Source organism: Barbatula barbatula, assembly GCF_947034865.1.
Source record: "Barbatula barbatula genome assembly, chromosome: 12".
NCBI classification, from domain to species: Eukaryota; Metazoa; Chordata; class Actinopteri; order Cypriniformes; family Nemacheilidae; genus Barbatula; species Barbatula barbatula.
In genome coordinates, this window is record NC_136775.1 from 5,994,036 (window position 1) to 6,022,014 (window position 27,979).

Consider the following 27,979-nt stretch of genomic DNA (forward strand, 5'->3'; position numbering starts at 1 on the left):
AAACTTCTCTAATGAAGAACGCTTCACTAACCACTTTACAGTATGCTAGTAGGCTTACAATACAACAGTGTATCAATGATATTATGCTAAACCCCTCTGCTGTCTCTCTCTGGTCAGGAAAACACTGGACTTGTGGACTGGACTCTGTGATTGTAAATGTAAGCGGAGCCAAAAGGACAGACAGTCATTTTGTCATATAGTATCCAGGGATTACACCCCAGCTACTCTTCAAACAATAGTGAGCTTCTTCTGGTTTAATGAAACACATGATGTTTAATCCTGAGGTGGATGTGGAAACTCTGATCACAGAGCTTTTTAAGACCCTGTTTCAGAATGTTGCTTTGACTTCTAGCACATTGACCTTTTGGCCATTTTCTTTTCAGAATTGCTACTTCATCTCTTAAGAATGCAAAACACTTATAAGCTTGTGTTTATGCAGTTCTGTTTGTAATTCTTTTTGTTCCATCATGTCTCATACCCGCTCCTTCACATCTGCGTTGGACTTGGTAAAAGTTGTATTTTTAATCCAACACATAGCCTACTTAATAATATCAGCCGAGACATTTGATATCATAAATATGACGGTGTGGCGAAAGACTGGCATTCAGTCAAGAGGCAGTATGAAATCCAAAAAGCGACAACAAATTGAGGTTTATGTAAATCACAAGTACTTTATTGTTTATTCTGCCAGGTTTCCATTGGAACGTTAAGTAAAAATGTGGTTTGGTTTATGCTTTATGGAAGTATGTCATACCCAACATGGGTTTAGAAATGAAACACTCTATTTGATCCTCAAAAAAAAGTATTTGAGGTGAAAGTCAATTCTTATGTATTGGATCACTGGTTGTGTCATAAATAATGCATAGTTTTTTATCTCTCTTTTTTAAACATGCCGTGTGCATCTACAGTATAATACCTTACAACCATCAATAACATTCACAACTTTAGTGTATGTGTAATCTATAATAGCAATATTTTCGTTTTCTAAAGATCCAGTGGTTGCAAGCATGTGCTGTAATTTTTTTTATAGCAGATGCGCAAAATGGACAAGCAAGTCCCAAGATAATTTATGCACGTACAGATCAATTAAAACTAAAATCTAAGAAGGGTTTGTTTTAACATGGTTTTAAAAACCAAATGCAAAGCATCAGTAACTGTATGTCGAGATGTCTTCCACTTGATGGCGCCGTTTCTGTCTTTTATATTGTGTTTTATAAATGTCTTAGATTTGTGTTGATTGAGCTGGTTGTGAGTCAACTATGTTTTACCCATGCCACTCTAACATCACATATTGCAATGAAGCAGGTAGAAAAGAAAAATATATTCTTAGAGTCTACCATTTACCCGACAGAAAGAGAGACAGGTTGGATGAAAGTGTCTGCTAAATGACTAAATGTAAATGTAATTTTTTTACAGTTAAAATATCACAGCGATACATCAAAATAACAAGAGACTATTATCCAACATATCCTGTCCTGATCCAGTCTGATCTTAGTTCCACTTCCGTTGTGTCATTTTCTCACGCTCTTGGTGGCCTTCCTGATTTGAAGTGGTGTTTAAACCATATTTATCACTCTTCACACACATGCAGTGTACAAGCAGAGTTAGCATACAACCATTACTCCAGAAAAAGTCCTCTTCTGGGCGACCAATGTTCATGGTTGATTTCTGAGTGCCAAGCTTTGTGTGACTTTCAACTGAGAACTGCTTTTGGTTCACAAGTACTCTGATTTCAGACAAACACTTCAGGCACTGTCTTGCAAACCAAGTTTTTGGACTGCAAAGTGACGATCAGTTCCTTGCCTTGATGTGGCATTTTCCAGAGTTTTAAGGACTTCTTATTGTTTTGAGATATATTCCTCAGACAAACCTGTGGTAAACATGCCTGTGGTAAATAACTTGTAACTGCAACTCAACATATATTTGAAACAAAAAGCAAACGTCTGAATACTTACATAGCTTATGAACATTACAATGAGTGCCATCACGAGTACTGTGAGGGCCACAATATAAATTGTATCATTATAGCCGAACTCCAGTTTCTCAACTGTGAAATCATCTAAAAAAAATTCAGATTGTTACTATGTGCGCTTTTATCTTGAATTGATCACTTGTTTTTGTAAGGTTCAAAAGGTTGTAAGATTGGATACTCACCATAAACCTTTAGATGGACATCGCCTTCCTGGTTCTGATGACCAAGAGGTGCAGATAGAAAGCAGCTGTATATCCCACTGTCTTCTACAGTCACGTTGGGCAGAACGAGATTTGTTGAGTTTTCCAGGAGCTCTATGTGTCGTGTGACCCCTTTATATTTTTCAAGTCTGCTGTTGATTTTAGTTAGTTTCTTCATTACAAGGCCATTTAACAGACGGGAAGACTTTTCAGACTCTTCGGTAACCTGTAAATAAGATTGTAATTACAGTTATATTAGGTTATAATATAACTTTCACATCAAGAGCTAACCTGAAGACGGGCATCAAAGAGGCCAAGCACTGCTACTAGCTAAATATAAAGGAGAACTTTTCCAACTCCGACACTTGACGCATCTGGCAGGGCATCCAGGCCATCAGTGACTACAAACCCAGCCACCCGCAGCTGATGTCCTCTTCCTGAACAAGCTTAATGACTTTTATGCTTGCTTTGAGAGAGACGATAGAGAAACTGCCACCGAGCTCAAATCCTCAGCTGACCACCCACCAATCACACTCTCCTCCATAAATGTCAACAATGCACTGACCCGCTGCTGGACCAGACAACATCCCTGAATGCATACTAAAGGCGCGTGCAGAGCAGCTCACTGGGATGGATTTTAAATCCATCTCTTGCTCAAGCAACAGTGCCAACATGCGTTAAATCCACCTCTATTGTGCCAATGCCAAAATACGACCACCGCCCTGTAGCACTCACACCCATTATGAGGAAGTGCTTTGAGCGGCTGGTCCATGCACACCTGAAGGAATCTCTGCCATCCACACTGGATTCATACCAGTCTGCCTAGCGCAGCAATGAGAGCACAGATCTGCCAGATAACATCCAAAGAAGCCAACACATTACCAGTAGAGACCTTTATAGCTTACTTTAAAACCCAATACAATTACAGTTATATACTTTTAATTCATTAGTATAACTGTGATGGTTTCTAGATATTTTAATATGTTGCTTACACTTTTATAATGATGTTCCATTTGTTAACATTACTTAATGCATTGACAGAATGGTTTACAGCATTTATAACATTCAAACAGCATTCAAACATAGCCTGCACAGTTTTACTCAACTTATTTAATATAAAATATTTTGTGTTTAATATTTGACCTCTGTTTCGTTCTCCTTTATTTTAAATGAGTGCTTCTATGTGAAACTCTGTGGGTGTGTGTGCGCTATATAAATAAAGTTGACTTGACTTGACTTGACAGTTGGTCATTTGAGTTCATGTTAGATAATTGTGCCTTGACTATGTTAACAGATACTGCACAACCTTTTGTTTAAACATGGCTTAATATATGTTCAGATAACATTAAGAAGAACAAAACATGCAGTTAAAGTATTGTTCGTCTGACATGTGACCACATTTCCAAACGTTTAAAAAAGAACCCACAAAGCGTTACCAATACATTAAACTTATCTTTTAAATGAGCTGTTTAACTACGGAGCTGTGAATAACCCGCAAAGTGAAACGCAAAGCCGACAATATTTTCGTTGGTAAATATAGAAATGTTGAACTTTACCTTGTACCACATCACTGAACGATACGCGACACCAGGCTGTGATAAAGCCTCACAGCGCAAGATGACATCTTCGCCCTTCACAGAGAGTATTTCATGTCTGACAGCTTCGGTCACCGCTTCAATGAGAAAACACAATGTAAACGTTTAAACAACGTAAACATCGCGTGTTTGCGTGAAAACAGACATGACAAGAAGGACTTACCTGCCGTAAGACAAGCAAGCGCGAAGTAATATATTCCCATGATGATTTCACTCTGTGTTGGTTCTGGCTCTGTTATAATGCGTCAGGAAGACAGTAATTTATAAGAGAACATGGGGAAATAAAACTCACGCCTCCTCGACGTGTCGCTGTTGTTTTGCAAGATTTTTGGGGAAGTTGGGGAATCCCCCTATTATACTTGCTCCCTTATTCCTTCCTTTCACTTGCCATCGAGCAAGCGTTCGAACTTATTCCATGATTCAAAGCTGCCAAACGATGTTGTACCTGAAATGTATATACCTGCCGATCTTCTTTCTACAGGGTAAGATTGTCATGCAAATCAGTACCGCATTCGTTTTACATTAAAACTAGATGTTCGATTGACTTCGGTTGTTGAAATGGAGCTCAACGTTCAGTGTTTAATACATTGCGTGAAGCTGCATTATTACATGACACACGATCCTAGGGAATTCGTTGTCATTTAAATTGTTTTAGGTTTTCTGTATATATTAGCTTTGTTGTGTTTTCGAGAGACAGTCCTGGGAAGAAACATCGAATCTGTAATGTAATTTATGTTTGTTTATCATGTAGGAAGATATTATAAAGTGAAAGAGTGGGATTCATTTGACGAACTTCCGGTGGCTGTGGGAATTCCCCATTACGTAACGTGAAAGTCTGGGTGATGTTGGTTGAACACGTGTTAGCTTTAAACCGAAACCGAAACCATCTGTCTTTTTATCCATCCTACTCTGTGATCATTGGCCCCGCCTTATATTGTTTTCTAACACTGGTCCAAAACTATTTGTCTTAAAAACGTCTTCCCCGTTTTTATGCTGACTGAAATTCCATCATTTTTATGTTATAGCTGTCAGAAAAACAAAAACGCATTACAAAACCACTGGAATAGTCTACATAAAAGCAGTCGCCTATAAATTAATAAAGGCCTTTTGACCATTGAGTAACAAAATAACGAAATGTAATTTATCACATTTTTTTAGTGACCGCTGATGTTAAAGTGACATCGCAAGACTACATATGTACAGGAGATTTGCACCATGTGGAATCTGAGCATGCAATGGAGAATCCACACTGTGATCAATTTTGGTCTTACCAGGATAATGTGAGTATAAACCGAGCAATGGATATACAAATAGAATGTGTAAATGAAGTGCTTTGCCGGCTAGTATAAAAACCACTGATGTACTTGACCGATTGCCCTAATGTTTGTTTTTTTCAGTCCATTGGGACATTTTTGGATGCAACACCAGAGTGTCATAGTCCATGCAAAGAATTAACCGGAGGAAAGATTATTCTCACAGAGTGTGTCAATGTCACCCTGGCTGTTCTTTGCAGCAAAGTGAGTGATTTTCTATACATCGAAAATCATATCTTTGAAAAGACACCATTAAAAATGGCAAATTATTGTGCATGTGTGTCGCTTTACAGGTTCATCTCGAGTCCCGTTGGACTACTGAATTTCGTATACATTTTAATGGTAGGTTTTTTTTCTACGCAAACATTTACTGCGCAAGAAACCATTTCATTCTTTCACACACAGTCTTCTATTACTTTTGTAGCTAAAATGATCCATCAGTCACTACCAAACTCTGTGAAAAGAGCTCGCATTGGTAAAATGCACTACAACCAATGTTATATATTAGTTTATTTTAGTTTTCTGGTTTCAATTGAATCAATTTCTCTCTTTCCTTTTTGATATTTAGGTGCCTACTCGTCTTTTGGTGCTCTGATGTTCATTTCAAGTCTGCTGTGTGGTGGATGGTTACATCATAAAAACAGAAACAAGCTTATCGAGGCTGACGTAACTAATGCATGAAACTCTGACATGATAACTATTGAACAAACAAAAATCAGAGAAATGCTCCGTAGCTTTCTGTGAAACACAACTTGCTTCCGTTTCCTGCAGCGTAATAACATTAAAATATTCATTAGGGCATTACCTAAGCATTAGTGTAAATTGTCTAAAATGTCAATGTTGCATTTCTTTTTCCCTTTAGGTTATAAGCTTTTTTTTGTTTAAGCTTGTGCCCTGGATAATCAAAGTATAATTAAGCTATTTACTTGACAGTTTGTTTACTGCCATGTTTTTTACCCGCTGCTTTTCAATCATAAAAACTGTCATGATTTTTGTTATTTCTTGAATTTTATCTACCTCGCATGTGTGTTGTACATTGTCGGAAAAACGGGTTAAAAGCTGTCACTGGGACAGTACCCTTTAGAAAAGTCTTATTAAGTAGGCCTACCATTTAAATACAGATGCAGTATGTATCTATTGGGTACCAAAATCTACTTCAAAGGTAACAACAATAATAATGTACACCCTTAAGGTGAAAGGATACCTTAGGTGCATTTTTTACAATATACGTACTCTATTTACAATAACATCTATATAAAATAATTGTTTTACACAATTTGTATTTCTCTTTGACAGTTTGATGAATCCAGTATTTTTATAGTAGAGGGCTTGTTGAGTCTGGAGATTGTTTGGGTAAGAAAAGATTGGTAATCCAATCCTTTACAAGAAAGACAGAACTGAAATCATTTAATCATGATTCACTGCTAAATAACGCAGATTTAGCAATCTTTTTTAAATGTTTGTTTTTTGTTTGTTTGTTTTATGAACTATATTTTAACTTATTTTGAATAAATATATTACCACAAAGCTTAAGCCTCTACTTGTTTGAATCTTGATTTAAAAAACCCTTGTGTTTAAACAATTACCTATATACACTAACAAAAATTTACCTTAAAAAATGAAATGTAATATTTCTTATCAAAAATTGTTGCAAGAACAATTTCCCTGATATCTAACCATTTTTGAAGGTGAGGCTATTTAACACACAAAAAACATGCATGGTCGTAATTTGAGGGAGGGTTAAAAATCTTTTCAGGACACAGTAGATGTACATTATGATGCCTTTACAAAATTATTTACATGTCTACTGTATTTATAATAATCCACAACATCATTGACAATGAAATCGAAAGTGCAGGTATTATTCAATTATGTATTTGACTTTGTCTCTGAGCATTTAAATGAAATGCTGAATCCAACTAGTAAAAAAGAAACTGATAGAGTTTTTCTTGATTTCAGTCTGTACAAGGTGATGTCTTCTAAACAACAGCACATTATCGGCAGGCCAGTTTTATGAATTGTTCTGGAGATGACCAGAGTGCTCTGTGTTTGGCACTGTAACAGATCCTCCCTGTTGTCATATCTGTGTAAGGGGTCCCTTGACCAATCCCATCTCTTTGCGCATTACAGGCGCATGAATGCTGCAGTCTCGTGCCTCGCACACTCCAGGTATCCCTGGACTTCCAGCCATGCCAGTCTGACCCACAGGTCCAGGAAACCCACGAGATCCTCGTGGTCCCTCGGCTCCATCCTTTGGTTCTGCTGGATGGCCTGGCAAGCCTTTGGGGGAACCATAGTTAACAACATTATTTCTACACCAGCTATGTCCTTCCTGTAATGTCATAACAGACCATTGCCTCCAAATACCTTTTCAGTCCACAAATGAACTGTGTTGTGGTGACCAAAGGAAAAACATCTTACCTCTGAAGCCTTGGTGACCATCATGTCCAGGAAGACCTTTACCAGGGTCACCCCTCTGTCCTTTCTGTCCTTTAACTCCTGAAAAAAAAACACAAAGCTCATTTGCATGCAAGTGATCTTATATAATACATGCACTGTCTGCAAAGTTCCTTAAATGTTTCTTATAGGAAAGTTCTACCTCCTTTGCCTGGGGCTCCTTTTTGACCCTCTAAACCTTTGATGCCCGGAGTGCCTCTTTCTCCTTTTGCTCCTGCTTTGCCTGGTTTACCCTGAATGATACAAATTATCATTAGAAAAAATTAAGATGTGTTGTCACTGGTTTTTGGAAACGTGTCTCAACTCACAGATTTGCCTGGATCTCCAGAGGGTCCTGTGACTCCAGGAGGCCCAATGAGGGTGCGATTGTTGATCGGACAGCCCTGTGCACATTTGGTCCGTATTGATGCAGCATACTGTGAGATCTGGGCAGTGACCACACCTTGACAGAGTTGAAGTATCTGTTCATCCGTTAGTCCTGGACCCTGCAAGTTATACAAACATGTTTTTCGAATGAAATCCAATCTGCATTCAGGCCAAAGCCATTGAAAAGTATTGGGGAAAGTATACATTTACATTGTTGCCAATTTTTTGTTAACAGTATGTACATATCCATATTCCAAAATCAACTCTTATCTTATAATAACTATGTTTATACGCACAGGTTCACCTGGCTGTCCTTTGGTGCCACTTTGTCCTTTTACCCCCTGGTCTCCCATTGGGCCTCCGTCTCCTCTGAGACCTGGAAGTCCTGGAGGCCCAATAGGACCAACTGGACCATCTGTGCCAAAACGACCCTTCACTCCAAGCTGCGTCACATAAACATAAAACATTACTTCAAGTGATGAACAAAGCGTCACTCAAAGTCTTCTACAGGTAGAGGCTTATCGTTTTTGTACTGGGATGTGCTCATTGGATTGGTTTATGAGTATGTCCTCTGTCAGAGAGCATGTGGTAGATTTCACAATTCACAGTCGGCAAGTCACACTGGCAAATATGTAAACAAGGATGACGAACCTTCCCTTTATCACCATGAGAACCAGCATCTCCCTGAGTAGTAAAGGAAATTTTGTGGTTAAAAGAACTCGTAATTGTAAAGGAAAGAGAAAGAGTAAGTGCGGTGGGTATTACGGCAGTTATACCTTTTCTCCTTTAGCACCCTTTCCTCCTTTTCTTCCTGTCCCCCCCTGAGGAAGTCAAAATATGTTTGTCGTAAATCTGATTATGACATCATCGGTTTTTCTGTTACAAAACTACTACTATTTTTATTTCAGTTATTTACCTTCTCACCATCTGGTCCTGTTTCTCCTTTGGCACCCTGTTGAATAGAGCATTTCATAAATACTTTTAGAACTTTTTAACCTTAAAAGGGTTAACCAGGCGATGAATCATTACAGTGATAAATCATTCAGAAAGTGAAACATAGGTCATACTGTCGGCCCTGGCAGACCCTTGGGTCCATGTTTCCCGGGAACTCCTGAATCCCCAGCGTCTCCCTGTGGACCCTGTGGCAAGATGAAATGACAAATTTACACAGAACTGATGTCGTTATAGCAAAAGATTCATGCAATGTGTTATTGCAAGAGTTTATGAAATGTAAAGAGTCAAGGAACACTAAAAGGGTTAGTTCACCTACTCTTGTCACTTTAAACATGTATGAAATAAAAATATGTTGAAAAATGACGTAACTGGTAACTGGTCAATGATGGTACTCATTGACTTTAATTGTTTTGTGTATGTATATAAGTGAATGGGTCCTGCCCTTGTTCAATTACCAACATTCTTCAAAATGTCTTCTTTTCTGTTCTGCAGAACAAAGAAAGTCAAACAGATTTGAAATGACAAGAAGGCGAGTAACTGATGACAGAATGAACTATCACTTTTAGTATTAGTAGCAGTGAAGGAAATTTTGTTACATCTCCCCCATTAATTATTAACCGTTTATCCTCTTACTTAGACTGCACTACACAATATACAGTAGTTTAATTTCCTTTAGTAAATGAGAAGGGAAACTTGAAATATAAGACAAATACGCCTAGTAGGGAAGTTTCAGGATTTTCTTTCAGTGTGTAGTGTCTTGTTTCACTTTCAGTCATGTGGTAAATCCCTGTCATAGGGAAATTCCCCCACGTAACCAACTAGTCGGGTCTGGTAAATTCCGCTTACAATAAAAATAGACAGCTATGATTTGCTCATGTGGATATCACATTATCTTAGTCAACAGATCAACATTTGACAGCACGGCTCCTGTGATAAACATGTGATTGGAGTCTAGATAACTGCAAAAAATAAGTAAAATATCAACTATAAAAAACATACCACAGAGCCAACTCTTCCAGGAAGTCCCCTAACACCACGATCACCTTTCAAACCCTAATAAGAAAAGGCATAAGAGACAACATTACCAAAGTTAACAAATGATTGTCCCAACCAGTCTGAAGATACATGTAGATATTACCTTAGGTCCAAAAGGCCCAGGCACACCAACTACTCCAGGAACACCCAAAGGACCCTGCCAAATATTTTGCTTTGTTGTTATTGTCCTGTTTTATTTTTGAAACTTTTGTACTTTGAGATTTTTCAGAATTCAAAAACACATCCATTTTGGAACTCACATCCTCTCCAGGCTCCCCGTCACTTCCTGGCAAGCCACCTGTACCTGTAGAACCCTGAAACAGATGGCGAGTTGGAGTGAAATTCGCTTATTGTGATACTAAATGTCACATTGTAAATTCATTTTAGTTACTGGCCATAAAGAAAGATAATCTATGTGCTTAAACCTTGGGTCCGGGCAGACCTCTGTCTCCAGGAACACCTGGATAGCCCTAAAACAAAAGCTTATGTTACACAGAGGTAAATAAGGGGATTTTTGATGGCGGTGCAAGAGAGCTGAGATAAGCTTTTTACCAAGTAACCCTGCTCTCCATGGTCCCCTGAGAACCCATGTGCTCCTGTCTGACCCTGATGATGCAAAGAGAAAATGATAGTTTAGTCTGCAGCAGTAATACTATAGTATGACTAAATAACAATTCAAGTACTGATTTAAAGGGCACTACCTACACTTTTATACACATCTTGAAAGTGACATGAAAATGAAATGAATGTACTAATGACTCATTGAATGTGATATGCCTTTGTGTAAAATGCCAACCTTTTGTCCGTGTCGGCCCTCAGGACCCTGTTTTCCTGTTTTTCCAACAGAACCCTGTTAAGAAGAGACTTATTAGTAGTTTATAAATGAAGAAAATACAGACAAATCATAAGGAAGGATCATTTATACTCGGTGAAATTTATATAAATATGCAGCTCCGCCGCTCCCACCACGCAAATCACGCGCTGTGCGTAGGGCACCAAGTGCCGTGGGGGCACCAAAAGTAGCCTAATGAAAATGTTCTTGTTTTTAAATCTAATACTATTTCATTAGGATATGGAAATACGGCCGAAGAATCCGCTATGCGCCGGTTGATCGTGCAAGCGTCTCACACAGTTTGACAGAAGTGGGGGGGGGGGGGGGGGGGTTGTGGCGGCGAAGGGGGCATCATAATGGAATTATGCTTAGGGCACCAAAATGGCTAGCAGCGGCACTGTAAATATGTATCACTTCTGAAACCTTGTATTTCCATTATTTTCTTTTTTTGTCATAAATCATTATTATTAGTCACTCTTTATGCTTTTCACTGGGTTTTGCACATTTCTACAGTATACTTACGGTATATACATATAAAGAAAAATGCTTGAAATTCAACAGACACCGGACTGTAGAAATGCTGATTAAAGGTAAAACTGCACTGATTCTTTACAGCTGTATACTGTTAATAGATTACAAAGATTATTAACATAATAATTTAAAATGGATGTCATAAAATGACAGAGAAATACTGTTTAAAACACTTTTATATGAAGTTTAAAATCCCATCGCATGCCGCAGACACCCCTACACACATAGGAAATGAAACTCAAAAATTACCGTCTGTGGGAGGCACATTTCAAAGAATTATATTTGACATTCAAATATGCAGAAGTTTCTTTCATCCAAGACTATTTATTTATTTTTTCAAATGGCTTCCTTCTTCTGGTTATTAGGTCTTACTATAATCTTCTTCTGGTAAATAGTCTTCACTATTTCAGTGCGACGCGACTCGATTATTAAGAACAAGGCATTTGTTATGTCATATTGCGCCGCATTCAGTGTGGACAAAATGTTTACGTAGACAGGATTTAAGTCCTTACACCACATATCTTCATATTAACTAAAGAGCGGAGTGACATACCTTAACACCTTTAGCTCCTGGTTTTACTGATTTTCCTTTTGGGCCAACTGAACCCTGTCAAACAGATAAAAAAGTCCTTAGAAATATCGTGAACAAACCTGTGGCACTGTCAGAAATTCATAATATGAGAACTAACAAGTAGAATAGACTTCAGCTTTTAGAAGGCTTCGAGCCCTTACTGATGGAGGTGAATGGTGAGAGGACAGTTTTGTGAGGTTATTTTGGGGTGAAGTTTTTACTCACAGTCTTTCCTGGGTGCCCCACTCCTCCACGTGGACCTTCCATTCCAAAATCACCCTGCAAAACAAGCATAAAATCAACTGCTGTCCCAATTTATGCATACAAGACAGAATATTTTAGATAAGATTGAAGTTTAAAAACGACAAACAAGCACGCACTGACTTAAAACAATACTCCGGCCCAAAACACATAGGAATGACACTTTGAGTGACGGTTACGTTGCTGTTTATGGGCGGGAGTCAAAAAGGTCCCGGACCTCTTAAATTGAATATCTTAAAGGAATTGTTCATCCAAAAACTGTCCCCATTCACTTGACCATAGTAATTTTTATTCCTATTATGGAAAGTCAATATTTTGGGTGAACTAATCCTTTGATTTGTCGTACGACTTCATGGCAGGTAATTCATGACAGAACTTTCATTTTATCTTTGAGTATCCCTTTAATATAAATCAAGATCTATAATCCTAAATTGTAATTGTAAAAACAAAATTGAACCCAATAATAACAACCAGGATCAACTCATTGATTTGCCACGCATTTACCTTTAATCCAGGAAGGCCAGTTTCACCTGGGTCACCAGGTATTCCAGGAAGGCCCTGTGAAGAATTAAATTAGCTATTAGAATTCATTCCAAGATAAGGCGTTATACGTAATGTAATGTGATAGTTTTCCAAAATGTATTGCTCACTATGGCACCAAAGAAACCAGATTCACCGTCTTCTCCATCAGGCCCAGCGTCACCCTAAAGGGAAAGCAAATAACAGCTGAATGTATAGTTTATTCGTTGCCTGACAGATGTCTGAAAGCATCCTTAAGAGCTACCATCATACAGAAATGTTCTGTCATCAAGCAGAGCAACTTACTATTGGACCAGTGTCTCCTCCTCGTCCTCTCACTCCTTTGGTACCTTTGTAACCCTAATAAATCAATACAGGTCACTCCAGTTAGGAACCCTGTGAATTTGTTTGTCACTTTGCCACACATTGTACTATTAATGTGTCAAACTGATGGGCTCTTACCTCTCTTCCTTGAGCCCCAGGGAACCCCTGCTTGCCTTGGAGACCCCTGGAACCCTTATAGGCAAACATAAAAATATAACCACATGTCACAACAATGTTTTTTAAAAGCAAAAAAAGCTAAATAAGTAAAAGTGCATTAGACATGCACAGAGACGATCAACCTTGGGCCCTGCAAAGCCAGCAAATCCAGGCTCTCCTGGTTCACAGTCGCATTCGGTGGGTCCCTCCTGCCCCAGCTCAGCATCACCTCCATATGGAACCTCAGTCATCAAGGTTTTATCTTCTTTGGCATAATCAAACGACTCCACGTTTGTGGCATAGGGGTAAGTCTCTTCTGTGATCATGGTGACATCGGGGGCACGGGGATCGAATCCAGACGCTGAATGCTCATCTTCATCACTGCGTCTGGATTCTTGTGGATAGTCAACTGAGAAAGCACATGCAAACACGTTTTTATTATTGTATTCGTATAAAAAACAATACAAAAGCCATTGTCAGTGCTGTAATAAGTATTCTGTCTGGGCACACATATGTTGTATGTTTGTGAGTATGAATTAATAAATACTATGATGATTTATTTTTACATTTAAGATTATTTTTAATTTTTTGGGTGTGACATGGTGATGTAAGATTACTGGTCAAAAAATGGTTTAATATTATGCGAAATGATCCAGACATTACGTCCCAGTTTTATAAGATTTAACTGTGTTGTTTCATAACAACTCATGTACCACGGTGGGGGTATCCGGAATGGTCATCATATCGATCCACCAATGAGCCTTCATACATGTGTTCACCTGTGATACAAGAGAGAGAAAAATTATTCAAATCATATAAAGTTTTGCAATGTTAAAGGTTTATCAATAAAAAAACATTAATGTATATTTAATGTGTTATGTCTATTTAAATATGTTGATATATTCAAGTATTTTGGGGCAGGGGTGTGGCTGTATCTCACTTGAGAGGATGTCAGAATAAGCTTGCTTTGCCTGTGCAAGAAGAGCACACAGCAGGAACACATTGCTGAGAGACACAGTCCATACCTGACAGCAAACAAAATCACCATCACATAATAACACAGATTATATGAAGACAACATAGTGGAAACTCTGAACCTGTCAACGTTTGGAAGGCATTGATAACTTTATTCAAGGTGTTTTACAGCTTTAATGTAACACCTGTAAGTAACTATTTATGTTAATGTTATGTAAATGTTAATTTCAGTGGAACACACTGAACACCAGAAGGGATCTCCCCTTTCAGATGTGGTTTCACAGATATTAGTTTAACCTTTGATTTTCCTTTTTTTCTATGGGTCTTTCCAAGGCATCATATATAGTTTTATAACCAAATTCTTGCAACACAAGCATATCTGTTAAATTAGATCTTTGTTATTTTCATAAATGAAACCTACTAAATTCCTGTTTCATACTTCCTCGTGATATATAATCCCATGTCAATAATGAGGTCATGGAACATGTTCTGGCTGAAGCGGATATAAACCAAAACCTTCAAAGTCCTTATTAAATAATTGTGTAAAAATAAAATAAGTGTTTTATGTTAAATATAATATTGCAGAGTTATTGTAATAAAAATAACACTGTAAAATATTTGGATTGACAACAACACTGGTCCAGAAGAACTTCCTGTTTCTTTAACACTACACAAATGTTTGAACAAAATACAACCAACTAAATATTTATTAACAAATTAAGAGTTATTATTTTTGTAGGATGTATATATATTTGTAGACACACGCATAATCCAAATAAATATCTAAATCGGAAGTGCTTCTGGACAAGATGTGGTCTACATAGGCCTAGCATATTAAATTGATATACAGTATAACAACAACCAGCGACGGTTTGGGAAAATTTGGGGGCTGTTTTGGTTTCATAACGTTTACTGTTGTAGCCTATATAAAAGTCAGTCTAGTCTAATGTTAGTGGTTGAAACTCACAATGGCAAGCAGTGTGTAAACAGAAACTACAAAATCACCAAAAATATAACCACGCAAACATACCAGGGAGGTGTCAAACAAACTTTCCATTTTACGAATTTGTTTTGTTATTGTGGTTTAGAAAATTCCACATGTCGTTTGTTAAATGTTTTATCCACTTCCACATTTACTTTGCACTTAACACTTTTAATAAGCCTCTCAAACAATGCTAAGTGGAAAAAAAACTTTTGGTAGCAAACAAAATGGAATTCTTTTAAAAATCATGTTTGCTTTCCATCATACAACTGTCCTAGAAACCAGAGTCCGAAACAACATTGTGCATTGCAACGCAAATGCGATCCACTGAATGATTCTTTTCAAATTTTATCACTTAAAACAGGTGGAATTCCAAACAATTCCCCCACTCGTGCCTGATCCCGTATCTTACCTTCACCCTGGAGGTTCCCATGGCCAGCAGCTTCCTAGACAAGTCTCCGACCAGTGAGAATAATCCACTGACACAGAGATTTTACCCCTCTCACCAGCTCAATCTGGGCAGGCAGCAGTTTTTCTCTCGAGGGGCTGTGGTGCTCAGAGCATTCTTTCTGCTAGCGCCCCTGTGCTGAAACTTGAATGGACTCATGGTCCCTCACCAGAATCTCCCAGGCTCCCACCTCTCCTCAACTGGGTGAGAAATACCTGAGCCTTCCCCAAACAAACACAAATCTCCACTATAGAGGTGAAGATGGTAAAAGGAATGACACTGTGAAAATAATATTCCTTTTAGTTTTGAAACACGCATGTGACTTTTGCTTTAATACATAGTGACAAATGCATCCACTATGGCAAGAAGAAAATGAGGCTATGAATACATTATCTTTAGTGACCTTTTGGCCTACTTGGAAAAATGTTAAAGGGATGGCACTTGAGTAACAGATTTTTCAAAACCATGATGGGCGGGTCTTGTTTGTCTTCATTCAGCAACAAAGAGTGGGGCTGATATTATAACATTAATAGCCAACGACTACAACTAAATAAGGTTATAACCTGAAAATTATGTGCACCAACATAATTTAATCACAATAAGAGTAATCTAATAGTTACATACCCACCATGAACTACATGAAAAATATAAACACCTGATGATAAGGAGATCAAAAACAGACACATTTTTAGGCCAATGTTTATTAGTAGTAAACAATAAAAAAACACTAAATCAGACCACAGAAAGCAACAGATTTTTTTAAAATCTGAAATAAAAATGTTCAATACTTTCAAGACTTATGTTTCTTTTTTTTCTTGTGATGTCTCTTTACATCTGGAGAGCGGGAATCCCTGAGGACAAAAAATTAGGGTCAGAATAGAAGTCCATCTAATCAAATCTTTCATTTTTATAATGTGATGATACATCTATTTTTCTGCTGATATTTTACAAGTATGCAAATACGAGAATAACAGGCTCTTAATTATTCCAAATGGTTTTATTATAAAATTTTGTTAGCCAGCATTTCATTTTTCACTGTGAACAAGCTGAACCGAAGTCTTTTAAACAGACTCAACTAGGGATGGGTATCGTTAAGGTTTTAACGGTATTACTGCTTTTATCGATACCACTTATCGATCCGGTACTTTAACGGTAATCTTATCGGTACTTTTTGTTGTGTTTTTTTATTAAAGACAAAACTGAAGCTGGAGTTGTTTTCACTATTTTAAACATTCTTTACTGACAAATATCTTATTTCATCACTACAAATACATTTTTAGGTAAACTTTATAATTTCTTAAGCATAATTTATTATTATTCATCCATTTAAATGCAGTACTGTGTAAGCATTTTTTAATGTTTAAGATTTGTTTAGGCTACTGCTGATTTAAAAGCAGGCTATTTTTAAATGTGATGTGTTATTACTACATACTAATTTAAAGAAACCTTATGCAATGTTTATGTCGGTGTTATTTAGGATGACTGCTAGGCTAGCATACAGGTATAACCTGACGTGGATGATGAACTATTAGCTAGGCAGTCGAAAACGTAGCATTTTTCTGTCTGCACATAATGCACATTAGAAAGATGTTTTGCCAGATTACTTGTGTTTCCGCTCTTACAAGCAAAAATCTTGTTGCACTTGTTGCAACGAGCATTGTCTGCATCCACTCGAGTGAAATGTAACCAGACTTTAGACCGTTTGATTCTCTCCGCCATCGTCACTCTATTAAGCGCGAGCTTTCGTGTTATGTGCTTGCACGCTCTCGTGTAGTGTGGGACAGACGGACATTTCGCGTGCGAGTTTGCGAATAATGATAATGCAGGTAAATGTATTTAATATTATCGCAAATTAGAAATGGTTTGTCAGTGAAAATATGAAAGGTTACGTTTATTTAGCAATAATAAATAGGAAATGTTTTTGTTCTGTTCTTATCATATTACAGTAGAATTTAAATAAGCATTTAGTTTAGTTTCGGGAGTTAAACGTGCATCCCTTTAATAAGCATTTCAGTATTCTAATGTGTTTTCTGGGAATATGCATTTTTTACGTGTTTATATTCAGGTCACGTTCACTTAAAGATCGCGCTGTTTGGATTGTGCTATCGCGTTATCCGTAGGTCAGAAGTGAACACTCACGCACTTCATGCGCGTTTCTGCGTTTTCCTCCTGTGTTTTAAAATCACGGTGCTTCTTATCTGTCTTCTCATGTCTGACGTAGCATCGTCGGTATGTATACTTTGTTTGTGAAATTGTTTGGAAGAATTATTTGATATTTCTGACTATTATTTTAAGTTCGTAAAGTGTAATCTGAGGATGGTTTGGATGCACGTCGGCGATGTATATGCTAGCTCTCACGTGTTCTTTGTTAGCGAGCTGCACGGTAAAAGTGTTATAATGTCTTGAATGTATTTACATGTATTTCTTGTTAGTTTAAAAACGAACTTTGACTACAGTAATTGTACTATTTGCCATTTTTCACGTAATTCGTCATTGCTCCTTTGTGTGTTACAGTTTCACTATTTTCCTTGTAACTCCAATAAACCTGTGGAACTAAGAATTAATCTTCAGAGTCTTGGTGTTGGGAAAAAGTTTAGCTGGCTGTCAGGATATTAAGCAAACATATCGAGGACGGCACAGTGAAACGACGACTATCAAGCAAGCGAGATATAGCAAAGTTGGAAGCTACCCAAACATGTCTGCACACGCATCCAGTGGACGATCGATGGACCATACTCTTCAGTCAAGTGCTACTGGAGCAGCGCGCGCCACAGAGCTACAGGCTAAAGAAGAGAGTTCACATGGAAATATAGCAGCACAGGAGAACCCATGCAGTGCATCAATAAGGACACGCTCGCAAGTATGTTGTTCCATGAGATCTAGTTCATCATCAGTGGGGTCTGCAGCTGTCAGAGCAAGAGCGAGGGCCGAAGCAGCAAAGGCACGGCTATGCTATGCTGAGGAGGAAGCAAATCTGAGGCTACAACAAGCTAAGTTGGATGTGTCTATAGAAATGCTAAAACATCAAAAAGAGACAGCAGCAGCCATTGCTGAAGCAGAGGCGTTTGAAGCTGCTGCTGAATTAAAGAGTGAGAAACATAGTTGTGACCTGAGCAAAGACACTGTTCCTTTAGAAGCCTCGCAACGTACAAAGCAGTATGTGCTTGATCAACTAAAAGAAAGGGATTCAGAACTTAAGTCATGTGAACACGGTGACACACCTGCAAAGGCAGAGCCGGTCACCAACCACAACGTGTCACCTCCACCACTAAAGCCTGAAGCCAGTCCCTTCTATCCGCACCAGAACAATAGTGCTCCACATCATCTCATCTCACAGCAGCCTTACATCAGCACATACGAGGAAAGCCAAAAGCCATTCAGAAGGACATCTGGAGACGTTCGTCTACCTCACTTCAAGTCCAATGGTGAGCATGCTTGGCCTACACACCACTTTAGACCACAAAAGCACGACACTCAGCCTCCTCTCGCACACCATGCCATACGGCCAGACTCCTATGAATGCAGCTCATACATAAATGATGGCGGCTCACACATAAATGACTTTGTCAGGTATCTAGCCCGCCGTGAGCTTGTGGCTACAGGCTTGCTTCAATTCAACGACAAACCTCAAAACTACAGAGCATGGAAGCGTTCTTTTTTGGCTGCCATCAGAGGCCTTAACCTGGGACCTAGTGAGGAGATGGATCTTTTGCTAAAGTGGCTCGGAAAGGAGTCAGCTGAGCATATAGAGCAGATAAGAGCAATACACATCAATCGGCCAGAAGCAGGACTCGCCATGGCATGGGAAAGACTAGAGCTAACATATGGCTCAGCTGAAGCAGTAGAAAATTCTCTGTTCAAACGCATTGACAGCTTTACAAAAATAATAAACCGAGATGGAGCTAAGCTGACAAAGCTGGGTGATCTACTAATGGAACTGCAGGCCGCTAAGGCTGAAGGAGACTTACCAGGCCTGGCTTTCCTTGACACTGCGAGAGGCGTCAACCCGATCGTACAAAAACTCCCGTTTCGTCTCCAGGAGAAGTGGGTGATAGCTGGTGCAGCCTACAAGCATCAAAACCAAGTGAGCTATCCCCCCTTTTGCTTCTTTGTTGATTTTGTCATCCAGCAGGCTCGCATTGCCAATGATCCAAGCTTCAGCCTCATCACCAACACAGATACAGCCCCCAAGACAGAGAAGACCGTGTGGAAGCCGAATAGACAGCGGGAAATCTCCGTCCACAAGACCGATGTATCACCCAGAACCACATCTGACATGGATGAGCCTCTAACAAAATCTGACGACAGCGAAAGACTGTGTTTGTTGCATAAAAAGCCACACCCTCTCCATAAGTGCCGGGCTTTCAGAGAGAAGCCCATTGACGAGCGCAAAACATTCCTCAAAGAAAACAATAGCAAAGAATTGCAAATTCAATGTCCAGTGTTTTGAATGTAAGAGCAACAGGCACAACTCCGCGCTCCACCCTGGACCCGCACCCTGGCAGCAGGAGGATGGCCCTGCTGAGCACGGCGGGGAGGGAGATGAAGCTTCAGCGCGGTCTCAGGTAACCAACAAATGCACGAAAGTCTGCGGAGGTGAACTCACAGACCGCTCCTGCTCGAAAATATGCCTTGTTAAAGTGTTCCCAGCTGGCCATAGAGGAAAAGCTGTGACGTTGTACGCTGTCATGGACGAGCAAAGCAATAGGTCACTGGCTCGCTCACAGTTCTTCGAAATGTTCCATGACCAAAGTGCTAGTGCTCCTTACACACTGAGAACATGTGCTGGAGTGAAGCAATCAGCAGGCAGAAGGGCCAGTGGCTATGAAGTGGAGTCTCTAGATGGAGCTGTTCGCATCCCGTTGCCAAGCCTCATAGAATGTAACGACATACCGAATAACAGAGAGGAGATTCCAACCCCCGAAGTAGCTCTTCATCATGCTCATCTAAGGTCAGTTGCTCACCTCATCCCAGACATTGATCCGCAAGCCCCTATCATGCTTCTCTTAGGACGGGACATTATCAGAGTGCATAAAGTCCGCAAACAGGTGAATGGCCCTCACAACCTGCCTTACGCACAGAAGTTAGACCTGGGGTGGGTCATTGTAGGAAATGCGTGCCTAGGTAATGTTCACAGGCCATTGACAATTAGCACGTTCCACACGAACACCACAGAGCTGCAACGCCCCACTCTCTTTGACGCATGCCCCAATGTGTTCCATGTGAAAGAGAGGTTCAGTGACACCCAAGCCACAAGTGAGCCTCCAGTATATCCTGAGGACCAGCCTATCTGCGAAACCGACCACCTTGGATGCACAGTGTTCAGGCTGACCAAGGATGACAACCAGGTGGCTCCCTCCATTCAAGATACAAAGTTCATGGAGATAATGGCTCAGGGACTGCGTAAAGACTCAAATAACAGTTGGGTGGCACCATTACCATTCAAGAGCCCACGGCCACGGCTCCCAGACAACAGGCTACAGGCGCTGAGGCGTCTCATGTCTCTCAAACGTAACTTTGAAAAAAAACCTGAGATGAGAGACCACTTTCTCTCCTTCATGGGCAACATGTTTCGGAACGGTCATGCAGAGTTAGCCCCCCCTCTCAACCCGGATGAAGAAAGGTGGTACTTACCAACATTCGGGGTGTATCATCCAAAAAAACCCAAGAAAATCCGGGTGGTATTCGATTCCAGTGCCCAATATAACGGTGTATCACTCAACACCGTCCTGTTAACAGCACCTGACCTTAATAACACACTACTGGGAGTGCTGATTCGGTTCAGAAGAGAGGCCATCGCAGTCACAGCCGACATAGAACAGATGTTCTATTGCTTTCGGGTAAAAGAAACAGACCGTGACTACTTGCGTTTTCTCTGGTTCGAGAATAATGACCTCTCAAAGGCCATCGTGGATTACCGCATGAATGTCCACGTCTTCGGCAACAGCCCATCACCTGCAGTGGCTATTCATGGTCTACACAAGTCTGTCCAAGGCAACCAATTCCACGTCGACCCAGATGTGCAGCACTTTGTGTTGCATGACTTCTATGTCGACGATGGGCTGAAGTCCCTGCCCACAGCTCAAGATGCTATTAGCCTGTTAAAAAGGACACAGGATGTCCTCTCCAAGTCAAACCTGAGACTTCACAAGATTGCAGCGAACAACAAAGAGGTCATGGACTCCTTTCCATCCAGTGACCACGCGAGTGACCTCAAAGACCTTGACCTCGACGTGCTGCCGATGCAGCGCAGCCTCGGGCTTGACTGGAATCTCAAGACAGACTGTTTTCTTTTTAATGTCTCCAGTGAGACCAAGCCTTACACACGGCGGGGTGTCTTGTCCACTATCAATAGCCTCTATGACCCACTTGGATTCGTTGCGCCCGTCACAGTCCAAGGCAAGGCTATCCTGCGAGAGCTCACGACGGAGAACGGTGACTGGGATGCTCCCTTACCTCCTTCCATGGAAGAAGCCTGGACGTCATGGAAAGCCTCTCTGTCCGAGCTCGCTGAGCTTTCCATCCCAAGGCGCTACACAGAAGCCTCACCATCTGCAGCGGTAAGAAGAGAACTGTGTGTGTTCTGTGATGCGTCAGTCAAAGCTATCGGTGCTGTGTGCTACCTGAAAGTGACAGACAGTAATGGCAACAACCAGATTGGATTTGTAATGGGAAAAGCCAAGCTGGCCCCCCGCCCTGAACACACAGTACCAAGACTTGAACTCTGCGCGGCTGTGCTTGCTGTTGAGTTAGCAGACCTGGTCTCAGCAGAACTAGACCTACAGCTTGATGCCGTAACGTACTACTCGGACAGTAAAGTAGTCCTGGGCTATATTTGCAATGAGACCAGGCGCTTTTATGTCTATGTCAGCAACCGAGTGTTACGCATCAGAAAATCCTGTCGTCCAGACCAGTGGCGTTACGTGCCTACAGACATGAACCCTGCAGATCACGCAACACGTTCAGTCCCTGCTAGCCAATTGAAACACTCCAACTGGTTTAGTGGGCCCAAATTTCTCTCCAAGCCGGAGCCCAGTATCTCTGAAAGCACTTATGGCCTTGTTGACCCGAGCTCAGACCCAGATATCCGCCCTTTGGTGTCTGCCTTAAGCACTGCAGCCTCAAACCAGCAACTGGATTCACAACGCTTTGCAAAGTTCTCTACCTGGAAGTCCTTAACTCGTGCATTCACTCGCCTCATTCACATAGCCTGTCATTTCAAGACAGCTCACAGAGTGAACAGTGCATGCGAGGGCTGGCATTACTGTAAAGCTGAATTCACAGTTGAGGAATCAGAGAAAGCGTCAGCTGTAATCATCCAAGCAGTTCAAAAGGAAGTCTACAGTCAAGAGATAAAGTGCATTCAAAAACATGAAAGGATGCCAAAAACGAGCCCTCTCAGAAATCTGGACCCGTTCATTGACACACTCGGCCTTCTCAGAGTGGGAGGCCGACTTCATTATTCAAGTGTCGATCAGAACGAAAAGACTCCCCTGATTATTCCTGGCCAGCATCACATCGCCACTTTGCTTATCAAACACCACCACAAGCAGGTCCAGCATCAAGGCCGTCACTTTACTGAAGGGGCGGTCCGTTCAGCTGGCCTTTGGATAGTTGGAGGGAAGAAAAGAGTGAGCAGCATCATTTACCAATGCATAACATGCAGAAGGCTCAGAGCTTCACTCAGTATCCAGAGAATGGCTAACCTGCCAGCCGATCGTCTTTCAACAGATCCTCCATTCTCTAATGTAGGTCTTGATGTGTTCGGCCCATGGAACGTCTCCTCACGCAGAACCAGAGGTGGCTGCGCTCAAAGTAAAAGGTGGGCAGTTATATTTACGTGCATGAGCATAAGAGCTGTGCACATTGAAGTCATAGAATCCCTCGACACCTCTAGCTTCATCAACGCGCTACGGCGCTTCCTTTCAATGCGTGGGCCGGTCAAAAACATTCGTTCCGACCGCGGCACGAACTTCATTGGTGCCTGTAAGGAACTGAAGATAGCCTCAAACATTGACAGCACTGCCGTAAAGACTTACCTCTCAGACAAGGGTTGCATCTGGTCTTTTAATCCCCCTCATGCATCCCATTGGGGTGGATCATGGGAGAGAATGATAGGGCTGGCAAGGAGGATTCTGGACGCAATGTTCCTCCAGCTGAAAGACAAGCTCACCCACGAAGTGCTGGTTACTTTCATGGCAGAAGTCGCAGCTATCATCAACGCCAGGCCACTTGTTCCAGTGACTATGGACCCTGATGACTCGTTCATACTCACGCCAGCTGCTCTTCTCACACAAAAGCCGAACTGTGTGCCTGCTCCTGCCGGTGAGTTTGGAGTTGCAGACCTCTACAAGTCCCAGTGGAGGCAGGTTCAGCAGCTGTCCAACACCTTCTGGGACCGCTGGAGGAAACAATTCCTCCCAACACTGCAGGCCCGCAAGAAATGGCAGTCCACTCAGCCAAACATTCAACCTGGAAGCGTTGTTCTCCTTAAGAACAGCCAAGCGCCTAGAAATGAATGGCCTCTTGGATTGATTACTCAGGCCTTCTCTAGCAAAGATGGGAAAGTACGCCAGGTTGAGGTAAAGATCATCAAACCAGGCGGGACTAGCCTCTTTCTCAGGCCAGTCAATGAAATTGTTCTCCTTCTACCTCCAGAGGTATAGTAAATGGACTGTGGGGTGACGTGTGTCCACGTCAGACGGGGAGTGTTCTGTTCTTATCATATTACAGTAGAATTTAAATAAGCATTTAGTTTAGTTTCGGGAGTTAAACGTGCATCCCTTTAATAAGCATTTCAGTATTCTAATGTGTTTTCTGGGAATATGCATTTTTTACGTGTTTATATTCAGGTCACGTTCACTTAAAGATCGCGCTGTTTGGATTGTGCTATCGCGTTATCCGTAGGTCAGAAGTGAACACTCACGCACTTCATGCGCGTTTCTGCGTTTTCCTCCTGTGTTTTAAAATCACGGTGCTTCTTATCTGTCTTCTCATGTCTGACGTAGCATCGTCGGTATGTATACTTTGTTTGTGAAATTGTTTGGAAGAATTATTTGATATTTCTGACTATTATTTTAAGTTCGTAAAGTGTAATCTGAGGATGGTTTGGATGCACGTCGGCGATGTATATGCTAGCTCTCACGTGTTCTTTGTTAGCGAGCTGCACGGTAAAAGTGTTATAATGTCTTGAATGTATTTACATGTATTTCTTGTTAGTTTAAAAACGAACTTTGACTACAGTAATTGTACTATTTGCCATTTTTCACGTAATTCGTCATTGCTCCTTTGTGTGTTACAGTTTCACTATTTTCCTTGTAACTCCAATAAACCTGTGGAACTAAGAATTAATCTTCAGAGTCTTGGTGTTGGGAAAAAGTTTAGCTGGCTGTCAGGATATTAAGCAAACATATCGAGGACGGCACAGTTTTTCTTAATTTCTCCAGTACCGACAGCAGAACCGTTAACGTCAGAGCTTATCGCTACTTCGGTCTTTCATAATTTAGCCCCGGAACGATTAAGTACTGGGTTTCGGTACCCATCACTAGACTCAACATATGCAAGCGACAGTTTATGCTTAGTGATGCAAGTGGGTGTTTTTATTAGAATCGGTATATCTTGGCCTTACCTTTTACTCTTACTCTTGTTCTCCCTCTCTCGACTGCGTTTGCGGTGCCGTTTGCGGCCATGCTCCTCTCGGGAGCTGATACGAGAGTCGCGTGACTCAACAGATGCCGATCGGTAGGTCTCAGATGCATGTCTGCAATCAAATAAACGTAAAATCAATAACAGCCCATTGCTTCTCTTTATGGCGAGGAGAAGAAATATTTCCTGTGACACTATACGGTCTTCAGACTTATAACCTGTGAGATGACTGCTGTGATGCTTTGGACTCCTCCTTCTCTTCCTGCCAAATCCTGCCAAGCTCTCCAGAGTGAACATCAATCACGTCCCGAATGACCTTAAATATTTAAGAAAACAAAAATTTCAGCCACTTTTCGTATAATCTTTGAGCTAATCTTGTTCTCTATAGCTCTTAACCCATGGTTTGCGTTTACTTCCAGCAGGCACCATGAATCAAAACCAACACAGAGTATTGATGGTTTAGGAGTACTGCAAAGAGACAAACTGGAACACCCAGTGTTTGTGAATAAGTCAAATTTAACTTTCTACAAATGAAAATACCTCGGTGTAGGACTTTTTGGTGATGTGAACGTTTTTTGCTCTGTAAGACTGTCTGCGTCTCCTGTAGTCCCTCATTTCAGCCAAGACCTCCAGATGAGATTTTGGCTCACTCTGACCATCATCTACATAATGAATTTTAAACATAGTATATATCAGGTACAATTAAGTAAACTGTGCTCAATATTTTGTGATACTATTACCGTCTGAAATTGGTATATTGTTATATGAACCTCTTTTAAGTTTAGCAACAAGATCCACATAAAGATCCTCATTGTTGGGTTGTCTTCTTGCACTCTGTTGATTGGCTTCTTGTATCACATGATCATAAAGAGCCAATCGGTCGGCTGGTGTGAGGTCACATAATGCACGTTTATGATTGTGAGGTACATTAGGGGCATCTGTAGAATAATCACCTATGTATACAGAAAGAAAAATAAGTTTACAGAGAAATAATGATAGGTTGTAAAATTGACCTAAATTAAAGCAATCTACTGGCATAACATTAATAATATGAATATAGTAATAATTAATATAGTATTATAGTAATACTACATACAGTATTATACTATAACATAGCTTAGTATTTACTTTCTTAAAAAGGTAACGTGTGAATTGAATGAATAAGAAAACGTAATGGGACAGGTAACATATAGGATATTTTTGGCCTTTTGTCAAATAGGAAAGACAAAAAAAAATCAAGATTAAGGACTAAGTCTTTTAAAGGATATTGCATGAAAGGATACAGCAAGTATGAGTGGAAAATTGTCTAGACCAGACCTCCTCTTAATACTCACCCCTGTTACTGCAAAAAACAAACACAGATATATATTTTGGGGAAAAACCCATAATAAATATTTAAGTTTAAGACATTATAGATATACATACATTATCCATGTTTTGTTTAAATATAAGATCACATGGGTCACTGCTTTCTAACTCGGTAATGCTTTAAATGGCCTTGCCCTGTCTAGAATGACAAACAGACAGAAGACACGGTATTTAGTACGTACTTTGTGCATGTGCAGATCCCATAGGAGGCACACTTGCCCGGGCCTGAACAATGACTTGCTGCATTGTGTCTTTATCTGCAAAGAACGAGAAATACATCACTCAACTTACAAGTGCAGCACGTATATGCTTGGGTGCTCTGTTGACAACAGTTCATGCGATTCAAATGCACATCTTTTTGAGAAAATGCCCTAAAAAAGAATTATAAACATGTCTGCTCAGAGGTGTGTACAATATTTGGTTAAAACTTACCTATTATTATGGAAGAAATGGTTGTGTTCTCATAGCAAACCGAAGGATCACACATTTCAGCCTGACAACAGAGGGCAGAGTAAATATCAATTTAACATATCTTGTTCATAATATATCACACATAAACAAGTTTATTGTAATGTTATATGTCACCTGCTCCTCTCTTGAGTATCCCAGCTGACTGAGTTGACAGGCAGCCTTGTGTTTCTCCATCCTATCCCGCAGAACTGTGTGATTTGGATTGTATGGGCACACGTCCATCTGTCACATTAGTACACAAGGCGTTTAAACAACATGTTTTGTCATATGGCGCACGTCCCATGTAGAAATGTTATCGTAAAACAGTAACGTTATATCATTATCTTTAAAGGAAAAAAACGTTATCGATCAACCACAGTAACGTTAGTACTTTATGAGGAAACGGTTAATTTAGTTACCAAATAGATCAAAGGTAATCTCGCACAAGAAACGATTTGCAAATGTGCCCCAGATAAAAAAAATGTACAATCCGAGCGATTAGTTTTTTTTCACTTTTTCTACCTGAGCTGCATGTGTGTCCGACTCCGGACTCCATCCCAGCGCCTCAAACAAATCCTTCAGTTCCGCTTGACAACTTTCCGTGAAGTCTGCAAGTTCCTGCAAACACTGCATGCGCTCCTGGAGAGTCGATGAAAAAGAAGTCTCACACATTTTACATCAGGACAGATCCAAAACAAGGCTCCTGTTATCGATTGTCTCGCAACGTTCGTTTAGCGTCGCTTCAGAATGACGTATGCATGACGCGACGCGACCAGGAGGAAGCTGTGGTTGCCAGAACTGTAAAAATCCAACTGTAATGTATGGGTTTGTGCGTGACATTTCTTTGTTTTTATGTTTCTGTTCTTGCCAATAAAAAGGAGCGGTAAACATCCCTTACCTCGATTTACCGAATTATTTCGAAATAACAGTTTAGAGGGCAGTTTAATGATAGACTGGTGAAATTTTCCATATAACAATCCAAAGTAATAGGCTACGCTTTATATTGAATATAAGCGCGTAATTGG

At 40.3% G+C, this 27,979-nt stretch overlaps 4 protein-coding genes across 5 annotated transcripts; 1 reads left to right on the top strand and 3 right to left on the bottom strand.

Annotated features, from left to right (window-relative positions):
- Window positions 1-647: 647 nt before the first annotated feature.
- On the bottom strand, window positions 648-4,082 carry cd83 (CD83 molecule). Its single transcript, XM_079470392.1, has 5 exons — window positions 3,931-4,082; window positions 3,729-3,844; window positions 2,155-2,398; window positions 1,956-2,059; window positions 648-1,870 (listed from the first exon to the last, which is right to left on the bottom strand). Exons 1-5 carry the CDS (start codon window positions 3,968-3,970, stop codon window positions 1,733-1,735), a joined length of 642 nt encoding a protein of 213 aa, XP_079326518.1. The 5' UTR covers window positions 3,971-4,082; the 3' UTR covers window positions 648-1,732.
- On the top strand, window positions 4,037-6,611 carry LOC306902089 (uncharacterized protein). Of its 2 annotated transcripts, XR_013787407.1 has the most exons (7): window positions 4,082-4,249; window positions 4,926-5,047; window positions 5,165-5,284; window positions 5,374-5,422; window positions 5,505-5,555; window positions 5,649-6,141; window positions 6,208-6,611. XR_013787407.1 is itself a non-coding variant. In XM_079470393.1 (6 exons), the coding sequence occupies exons 1-6, from the start codon at window positions 4,183-4,185 to the stop codon at window positions 5,759-5,761; spliced, it is 522 nt and encodes a 173-aa protein (XP_079326519.1). In that variant the 5' UTR covers window positions 4,037-4,182; the 3' UTR covers window positions 5,762-6,604. The 2 variants fall into 2 exon arrangements, 1 of the variants encoding a protein (XP_079326519.1); XM_079470393.1 differs by having other exon boundaries at window positions 4,037-4,249; window positions 5,649-6,604.
- On the bottom strand, window positions 6,372-15,550 carry LOC306902087 (uncharacterized protein). Its single transcript, XM_079470391.1, has 25 exons — window positions 15,456-15,550; window positions 14,027-14,111; window positions 13,800-13,865; window positions 13,230-13,495; window positions 13,069-13,122; window positions 12,913-12,966; window positions 12,738-12,791; window positions 12,592-12,645; window positions 12,052-12,105; window positions 11,809-11,862; window positions 10,689-10,742; window positions 10,445-10,498; window positions 10,318-10,362; window positions 10,153-10,206; window positions 9,996-10,049; window positions 9,857-9,910; window positions 8,971-9,042; window positions 8,820-8,855; window positions 8,680-8,724; window positions 8,555-8,587; window positions 8,200-8,346; window positions 7,846-8,022; window positions 7,680-7,770; window positions 7,502-7,579; window positions 6,372-7,360 (listed from the first exon to the last, which is right to left on the bottom strand). Exons 1-25 carry the CDS (start codon window positions 15,474-15,476, stop codon window positions 7,158-7,160), a joined length of 1,959 nt encoding a protein of 652 aa, XP_079326517.1. The 5' UTR covers window positions 15,477-15,550; the 3' UTR covers window positions 6,372-7,157.
- Window positions 15,551-16,182: 632 nt separating this feature from the next.
- snrnp48 (small nuclear ribonucleoprotein 48 (U11/U12)) lies at window positions 16,183-27,722 on the bottom strand. The gene is made up of 9 exons (XM_079468914.1): window positions 27,477-27,722; window positions 27,090-27,197; window positions 26,937-26,997; window positions 26,687-26,761; window positions 25,907-26,089; window positions 25,677-25,798; window positions 25,355-25,452; window positions 25,120-25,251; window positions 16,183-16,342 (listed from the first exon to the last, which is right to left on the bottom strand). Exons 1-9 carry the CDS (start codon window positions 27,624-27,626, stop codon window positions 16,282-16,284), a joined length of 990 nt encoding a protein of 329 aa, XP_079325040.1. The 5' UTR covers window positions 27,627-27,722; the 3' UTR covers window positions 16,183-16,281.
- Between the last annotated feature and the right edge of the window lie 257 nt (window positions 27,723-27,979).

What these genes read in the sequence shown, in the direction of transcription:
- cd83 (XM_079470392.1), bottom strand. Translation starts at nt 3,970, where the DNA reads ATGGGAATATATTACTTCGCGCTTGCTTGTCTTACGGCAG. An exon ending in GTTCAGTGATGTGGTACAAG is followed by an intron (nt 2,399 to 3,728) that starts GTAAAGTTCAAC and finishes TCTTATTTACAG; the next exon opens with GTTACCGAAGAGTCTGAAAA. An exon ending in TTGTAATGTTCATAAGCTAT is followed by an intron (nt 1,871 to 1,955) that starts GTAAGTATTCAG and finishes TGTTTACCACAG; the next exon opens with GTTTGTCTGAGGAATATATC.
- LOC306902089 (XM_079470393.1), top strand. Translation starts at nt 4,183, where the DNA reads ATGATTCAAAGCTGCCAAACGATGTTGTACCTGAAATGTATATACCTG. An exon ending in TTTGGTCTTACCAGGATAAT is followed by an intron (nt 5,048 to 5,164) that starts GTGAGTATAAAC and finishes TGTTTTTTTCAG; the next exon opens with TCCATTGGGACATTTTTGGA. An exon ending in TGTGAAAAGAGCTCGCATTG is followed by an intron (nt 5,556 to 5,648) that starts GTAAAATGCACT and finishes TTTGATATTTAG; the next exon opens with GTGCCTACTCGTCTTTTGGT.
- LOC306902087 (XM_079470391.1), bottom strand. Translation starts at nt 15,476, where the DNA reads ATGGGAACCTCCAGGGTGAAG. An exon ending in CTGGCCTTCCTGGATTAAAG is followed by an intron (nt 12,106 to 12,591) that starts GTAAATGCGTGG and finishes CTTGTTTTGCAG; the next exon opens with GGTGATTTTGGAATGGAAGG. An exon ending in AGGGCCGACACGGACAAAAG is followed by an intron (nt 10,499 to 10,688) that starts GTTGGCATTTTA and finishes TTGCATCATCAG; the next exon opens with GGTCAGACAGGAGCACATGG.
- snrnp48 (XM_079468914.1), bottom strand. Translation starts at nt 27,626, where the DNA reads ATGTGTGAGACTTCTTTTTCATCGACTCTCCAGGAGCGCATGCAGTGT. An exon ending in GATACTCAAGAGAGGAGCAG is followed by an intron (nt 26,998 to 27,089) that starts GTGACATATAAC and finishes CTCTGTTGTCAG; the next exon opens with GCTGAAATGTGTGATCCTTC. An exon ending in GGGATCTGCACATGCACAAA is followed by an intron (nt 26,090 to 26,686) that starts GTACGTACTAAA and finishes CTGTATACATAG; the next exon opens with GTGATTATTCTACAGATGCC.